This window comes from Electrophorus electricus, chromosome 5, assembly GCF_041902795.1.
Source record: "Electrophorus electricus isolate QZ-2024a chromosome 5, ASM4190279v1, whole genome shotgun sequence".
Taxonomy (NCBI): Eukaryota; Metazoa; Chordata; class Actinopteri; order Gymnotiformes; family Gymnotidae; genus Electrophorus; species Electrophorus electricus.
The window spans coordinates 7,718,058-7,726,297 of NC_137501.1; the positions used below are offsets into that span (position 1 = coordinate 7,718,058).

An 8,240-nucleotide genomic window follows, 5' to 3' on the forward strand; every position below is an offset into this window, starting at 1 on the left:
ATACTACAGAGATGTGTTATTTTTGCAGCAAGAAATAATACATTCATTATTTCTAATTAAATTATTAGAATTATATAATTGATTATCAATTTATCTAATTGACCCCAAATATGTTATTTAAGATAAAAAGAGGACTAATATTTTTAATTTATCTGTAGATTTTGTATGGCGGTTCTTTCTAAATAAATAATGCCACTAACACTAAATTATGTAAACTGCAACTGCCATAAGTTATTCAAGAACTGAATATTTAATTAAATGTACCCTATGTAACAGTGTTACTGTTAATGGTACAATAGTATAAAACATTTAGAAATATGATTTAAATTTCCTGTTATCCAAGTCTAATTTGGTTTCCACGGAAACGGGAGGCAACCCAAAGTGAAGTGCAATGATGTCAGGGAACCATTGCGCTACAGTCTATCTAAGACTCATGTAAACTTTTCCAATGCACCATGTCTCAACTTGAATGAACTCTTTTAATTTAACAAACAATGGCAGCAATTTCAAACACAAATAAAATGACTTTAGATGTACACAGTCTTAGCTTCTGCCCAGTTTCACTGTCACTGATGTGGGAAAAGAGAGAGTTATATTGTCTTTGGAAACTGCAAGCAAACAAGTGTGTGTGTGTGTGTGTGTGTGTGTGTGTGTGTGTGTGTGTGTGTGTGTGTGTGCGTGCGTGTGTGTGTATGCATGTGTGTGTGTGTGTCTGGGTGTGTGGGAATGTAAGTGCTTGTAGGGGTGGGGACTAGATTACATACGCTCTAAGAATTGACATCAAGGCACTGGATGTCTGACTTAAACAGCAATACCAAGGAATCTATTTCCAGCATTTAGCATCATGCGCTCCACAAACAGTTGTAAAACACACCAAAGGTTAATACCTTTGAAACAGTATGCTCCCAATTTCGTGGTTTGTTCTGGAAAGCCTGTCTGGTTGTTGTAGCGATACATGGTCCGAACACCAAGCAGGCCCCCACCACACTGCAACCTGGGTATGGATACAGGATGACGGGCACTTCCATCTGAGAGCCATCCATAATCGCAACGGTCCAACCCTTTCCTCCAGGCAGAATGGAGCTGACCGGGGGAAGCCAGCATTGCGTTCCAGCTCTCACACTCAGACTTGGCCTCCTCAAAGGTCATTTTACGTGTGGCAGGGGCGAAAAACACTTGACCTGGACACATATGAACACACAAAGATATGGGTAACCATAACATCAGGGGAAAAGGCCAAAAGATCTGCAGTGATTGAAGCATTTTGTCACAGTGTGTTAACAAATCAAATTATATCATAACAAATCTGCTGTCATGCATCATAATATTAAAAACGCCTGGCAACAATCAGTTATCATCAAATAAACATAACTCACATTGCCAATAATCAGTTACATCTCAAGATGAGCAGAGCAATCTGTGAAGTCTCTTTAAATAATCTGATGACAGCACATCTCGTAAACAAGATGTTGAAAAAAGCATAATGTTTTCCATGTGTGACCCTTGAGCTAAATTAAATGCAAACAAATGAACAAAAAAAAAATCACTGTAGAGGGTGTGCCTGTTTTTGCCTAGATTTAGGGTGTAACAAATGTTATAACCAAGATGTCTATCCATAGTCATAATTTACACCCATGTGTAACAGATACCTCTCAAACACCCATTTCATTAAGGGAAAAGAACCTATTAAAAACCACAACATAGAACAGTGTATTTGTTTTCAGGAAGTGACGCCAATTTGGAAACTGCTGTTAATTTATATGTTAGGGATAGTGCTCAAGCCCCACTAAGGCTGTAATACAATACCTGTCATCTGTTAGAATTATTATACAGTGCTAAAACAGAACTGTGGGTTGAAGCATGCCAGACGCTACAAACAAATCACTCTGTGGGCAAGTGATGGACAGTCCTTGCTGGCTCAAATCTGCACCTAGTATGCAAGCAACTGGATTTAGCCAGTCTGGATTAAGCCTATCTAGACTAACCAAAATTATCACCACACACTCTTCAATTTAGTTTTGAAACTACAACAGAAATATCACATTCAAAATGCCATTACCGTGCAGCTCACAGATAGGATGACTTGTATGTTACTGTCTCCAGTGTAGGTGTACTGTGCCTGTTTGCTATGGCAACATAAAACAGTATGCAAAAGTACTTTTCTTTCTGATGCCATCAAGTCTTGAAAACATTCTGTGACCAATTCTGATCTTTACTGAAGTTCTTATGCCTATGACTATTTTTTGCATTTTTGATTGAGGTAATTGTACAACTGTGGTTTGAAATCATGCTTAATGTGTCAGAAAAGTGCCAAACGACAATAAATTAAGTAACTTGGCTGCTCATGCACTAGCAGCGGTCTTTTCAGAAGTAATAATTATTATCACATACTATCTGGTACTCAGTTGTTTAATGAACTTCAAAATTAAAATGTCTGCGAGGCTATCCCAAACTTCATGTCTGTAGGTGGACATTTTCAATGACAGGAAAGGTTGATGACCTTAAACATTTCACATCATGTGTAGAGTAAGCTCTAGGAAAAAATCAGTTACGGAGAAACATTTCCTTGGAACTCTTACCCTCAAGCTTGTCTGCATAACAGTACACATCATAAGTCTCAGAGGGCTTCCGAAAGCCATATGACCGGACGCCAGGTTTTCCAGGCATGTTCCCAGAGCAGCCAAGTCTTGGACTAGTGATGGGGTATCTACACATAGACAGAAACCATTTTATGACCCTTCATTCAAAGCTTACCTTGCTTATTAAGGGTCTTTGCCCTTAATCTCTATAAAGCATTGTATTGTAAAAAGTGCTCCTCAAACAAGCAAGGAATGACTGTAATCAAAATATGCCATTGATGTTACTGCTAAGAGATGCAGTACAATATATTATTTATTTAGCAATGTGAAATTAAACAGTAACAGTAGGAATAACAGTGCAACGCATGAACATGCTCTGACCGCACTGTCTTATCTTCTATCCAACCAGCATCACACTGGTCGAATCCATCCTCATAGGCCGCTTTCAGCTGGTCTGCTGTGGCAATTGTAGCGCCAATGCTTTTGCAGGCCTCTACAGCACTGTTGTAGTCCAAGGTGTATCTGCTGGCCTTGTCCCGATAATGAAAAACAACACCTGGTAGAAGAAGGGAGTGACTCTAGAGTGAAATGTTAAACTTATTTATCAACTCTCTGAAAAAAAAAAGTGAGCCACACATAAAAAAAATAATAAAATGAGGGTTGAATTGTTACAATAACATAAGCACATGGGTGAAGGGACATTCCATCCTCCCAAGTGGTGGCTTTCAAACACACAGTAAGTGAATGAGTAATGGCTCAAATTAAAATGATGGAAACTTTGCTAAAACATGGGCAGTGCCAAAATTATCCAGACCCAACCCATTCCATCATTTAACGTTCCAAACATAAATTAAGTCTTCAAATGGAGATGTGTCTCAGAGAAGACTATGAGACACCACTCAAAGTTACTGAGCTGGAGGTCATTTTACTGTTTAATGATATAAAAGAAATGAAATTTTCAACTGTTCTAGAAGAAAAGAAGACAATGCAGAGGAAAATATTAAATAGCCTTGGGTTAAAAAGAATAAAACTAAATTGAACTAAACTGACCTAAATTGATATAACATAAATAATTTGAAATCTAATACACATGTTAATGAGCCACAGATTTAATGGGGTAAAGCTTATTAAAATTTGTACTAATTTGTAAGATTTCTAATAAGTCATACTAAAAAAAGTTTCGTACAATATATCATCTGTAATTAACTGAACAATGGGGCTAATACAACCGGGACATGGAAAGAACATGAATGGTTTTTTTTAATGAATAAATGAAGAGATATAATCAATTAAGAAATAGACAGAGGCACTAAATGACAAACGCCAGACGCTCACCACTGACATCTAAGTTGACCGTATCTTGTGTGTCCTCAATGCCATACATGACCTCGCAGCGGTAAGTTCCAGCATCGCTGGCCCGCAGCTTCACCATCGTCAACGAAGCGTCGACGACATATTCGGGGTGACTCTGCACAGACACCCGGTTCCTGTAGCTGGAGCCAATCTTAATGACACCGCTCTGGGCTACGAGCACGATGAATTCCATCTCACCCTCAATCTTGGTCCATTTGATACGCAAATAGTTTGTGTTTGGGATTGTGGCATTGCTGGGTGCCATGGTAGGGAGCATAGAGAAGTGGCAGGGCAGGACCACCTTCCCTGACAGTGAGCCGCTTACAGGCTGCATCACTATTACTGAACTGGAGGCTGAAAGATTCAAGAATGCAGCACATTAAATACACACAATCAGCATATCCAAAGGCATCACAGAGAGTCCCTTGTGGAGGGTTTCCCCACACAGTGATGCCAGTGTGGATTCAACATGTGCTGGAACACATTAGCATGCTATACAAAACAACACATAAGTATGCTATACAAAAGGTTTAGCATTTTTTTCCCTAAATAAAATAAGATAGATATGAAGCAACCAAGGAACATTGTGGGAAATAGAAACTATAATTAAACTAATTAACTGCAACAGAACTGATACTCTCAAGCACATCGCCATGATTGCTAGACATCAGAGTTGAAATAAACTGAGTCATCATGTCTGGATAGAGGGAATCATGGAATTCTCTGATCAACAATGTAAGGAAAGCTCTGGAGAGGTGGAATAACCCCTGAGGGCCACATATACTACAGTATGTGGAGGGCCTTTCTAAGCGATGAGGTGAAGCCGTCTGTTTTCACCAGACAGAGTTTTCCTAATTAAAAGGTATGGATCCTTGGAAGAACACAGTAAGACTTGGGGATCTGAGAAACAAGGTTTGCTTGGTGGGAAACAGAAGATCACTGCTTTGTAAAAAACATGGAAAAAAAATGCTCTTCCACTTATTCATCATATGAGATCTGTATCTCTCTCTCTCTCTCTCTCTCTCTCTCTCTCTCTCTTTCACACACACACACACACACACACACACACACACACACACACACACACACACACACACACAGTCCTAAGAAATATGTTGTGCAGATTACTGTTGAAACTTTAATGTAATCTGATTTATGTGTCATATATATATATATATATATATATATATATATATATATATATACATGTAAATATACTTACCATGTCCACAGAATAAGTGGCATAAGTAGAATAACCACAATATATGTTTTATATTCAGTAACATTTTCCGTCTAGAAGATGAAGAAAACAAACAGAAAATTAATAGTTTGCTTGACACTATCAGATGAGAGTTTCAAATAAAAACATTTTAATTGCTATATATATATATATATATTCCATCAATAAATCTTTATTTCATTAAATCCAATACAAATCTAACTAGAATAAATAGCATAGCTCCACGATTTTCTTTCAATGCATTGAACAATTTTGAATGCTCTGCCTTCTTCATTTGTCTGCCATGGATTGTTGGTCTAGTGGCGGCCAAACGAAACGGTTCCTTTGAGAAGGTGGGTGGTAGTGGAATTGGGTATTCTGTTGCCGTAACCCCCTAAGGGGACAAGATGCAAGTTTGTGCGTCAAAGCACAGAGGCCCACTTACAGTGCTAACCCCCCAGAATGAAACCAATCAGATAGAGCTTTGGAACTAAACTCATTCATTCAAGGATTCGTGTCTAATATCATAATGATATAGAAAACGGCATACTTAATGGTTGTGGCTGAGAAGAATTCTAAACGTAAAGTTTTGTTTAATAATCGAAACATTCGACAGACGCCCACATGCCTCGACAGACGCGCACAGGCTTACTTTCGTGTAGCTGGGCGGACAGCTCATTTACGGTTCCTTGCTAATTTCAGAGTCAGCCATGGGCTCGCTGTCTTTCTGTACGTGCTGGCAGCTGGCTCGCTGTTCAGATGAATAGACTTCCTTCACGTGCCATGCATTCTCACAGTATTCCTCTTCCTCGTCTTCTACGCTCCCTCTCTCTCTATCTCTCTCATACCATGAATAGATAGTAGGGACACTTTAAATGCAGCTAGCATTCCGATTGAAAGTCAGCATGTGGTCTCAAAATGAATTTAAAAAAAAATAAACAGACATAAAGCGATCCGAAACTTGGCAATTCAAAACATCATTCCTACTTCTATGTAAAATAAACTCTTTACCACGATTTTAATAAAGCATAATACCATAGCTATAAGGCATGGCGAAAACTCGTTTTATCTTTAGGTGGCAACTGACGACAGAGATTCATGAGCCATCACCATAGGTTATCCTCAACTTCATGAAGTCGCATCTACTTCAGTGCTCCCGAACCGAACTGCAACACCTGTGCTTATACTGAAAGGTCCGTATTCTGTCTAACATCTCTATTAGGTTTGACAAGAATTCAAGGATGGGAATAACTTTTGATTCTTCACCGGTTCACTTATTTTCATGCAAAACTGTTGGATCGTTTACCTATAATTACGATTAAAGACCTTTAAGGTTAACAGGGAATCCTTAGAACATTTACTCATAGAACTCAACCCGACATCTGAAGTTCATACTTTTCCCTGTACCCCAAAAAAAGTAGAAATGATGAATTGAAATACTGTACCTTTAATTTAAAAGATATAATTCCAAAGGTAAAGTGTTTATTGGTGCTTAAATTCCAGCATTACATTCCAGTATGTCCAGAGTCCATGTGAAACAGTGGCCACGAGTTTGCCAGTCGTTATGCTTTATTCCCCCGGTGCTCGTTGAAGTCCGCTCCTCTTTGGAGATAGCTCTGGTTATTGTGTCGCTTGCTCTTACAGAAGATGTCCAAGCCAGCACCAATTCGTCTTACATGCAGTTATGTCGTCAGGAATATAGAGGAGGGGCAGTAGTGCCCATTCGAAAACTGACTAGCCACTTGGGTGGAGGGGGGATATGAGACAATCTAGCACGTTCAGAAAAACTTTAAATTAGGATTCTAAAGGGAAGTCTGGTTCGCTGGAGTTTACAGTGCTTGTTCCTAATTTATTGGTGTTACTACTGGGTTCTGCACAATGTTCGGAAGCATCTTTATAGCAGTAGATAACGGGTTTTTTGTTTGTTTGTTTGTTTTTCAAAAAACAACATCGTAGATTTACAGAAATATTCAGTAATGTGAAATACATACATGCTTTCGGCGGAATCTTGAATCTGTGTAGTTTTATTTAAATGCATTTAAATATATGAGTGATAGTCTGCTTTTTGCCATATGGGCTCCATCAAGGGTTCAAGCAAGCGTAATGATTGCAGAGGCGCTTTCGAAGTAGCATGATAATTTCTGTAATTGCATGCATGCAGCGCTTCTAGTTCACCATGTACTTGGTCGCTAGCATTCGTTCCGTCGTTACAGAGAAGAGCGCATGATATAACATATATATACTATACATATATGGTAAATAATAACTGTATAATAAAGAAGGGATACATCCCTATAATCAAACAATCCGATTTAATTACTCAACATCCTTAGTCAACGGCTAATTAAGAAGGTATTCATTAATCAGCACACGTTCTAAAGAAAATGACAAAAAAAATAAATAAATATCCGATATTATTTGGAAACTCTCTGATATGCCTAAGTTGAGTGGGAGTTGTAATGTTGTTACTCTTTTTACCTGTCTTTGACACAAGAGGGAGTGTCCGACCACTAAGTGCCCACACATTGATAAGGATAATATTCTACTCTTAAAGGGGGTTAAAATGTTGAGTATTGTGCTAATCTTCTCACTCGAGTAGGCCGTAAGGTCTGATGTGGTTTATAGTCTACTTGAGCTAGAAGATAACCTGATGTGCCATATAGCCTAATTGACTGAGAAGATTACCTGATGTGGTTGATAGCCTACTTGTGTGAGAAGATTACTGTGACTGGGGATTATCTCAAAAGTTAAAACTTTTTGCATTGGGAGAAAATGTAACAATATACTGCAAACATTGGAGCATCTCAAAACTACAAAAACACTGTACAAGAAACATACTCAATACAATCTCTAAAGCTTACTTTCATAGTGAATATGCTGTATAAAGACAAACTATATGATTAATTTACAATGGTTGCTGTGTTCGATCTTAATTATAAACACATAAGTCTCCGTACAGCAGGTCCCAGGTTCTGAAGCCCAACATTAATCAACCATTCAGTCACAGGGATCCATGGCCTGGTAGTTATCCATAGCATGTGATAAATGTCCAATTACTGTTGATTTTTTTGTCATCACAATCTTAGCAG

General features: G+C 38.4%; 1 protein-coding gene across 4 annotated transcripts in view; it reads right to left on the minus strand.

Annotated features, from left to right (window-relative positions):
• The window catches only part of vcana (versican a), a 35,903-nt gene extending 28,880 nt beyond the window's left edge, over positions 1-7,023 (minus strand). Inside the window, exons 1-7 of one of the 4 annotated variants that reach the window (XM_035530280.2) lie at positions 6,597-7,023; positions 5,804-5,990; positions 5,155-5,225; positions 3,915-4,286; positions 2,961-3,135; positions 2,580-2,707; positions 888-1,181 (exon numbers count right to left, since the gene is read on the minus strand). In XM_035530280.2, the coding sequence (XP_035386173.2) occupies positions 888-1,181; positions 2,580-2,707; positions 2,961-3,135; positions 3,915-4,286; positions 5,155-5,218 (1,033 nt within the window). In that variant the 5' untranslated portion in view covers positions 5,219-5,225; positions 5,804-5,990; positions 6,597-7,023. The remainder of the gene's footprint in view (positions 1-887; positions 1,182-2,579; positions 2,708-2,960; positions 3,136-3,914; positions 4,287-5,154; positions 5,226-5,803; positions 5,991-6,596) is intronic. The other 3 variants (XM_035530279.2, XM_035530281.2, XM_081714073.1) reach the window with 3 other exon arrangements.
• Positions 7,024-8,240: the final 1,217 nt, after the last annotated feature.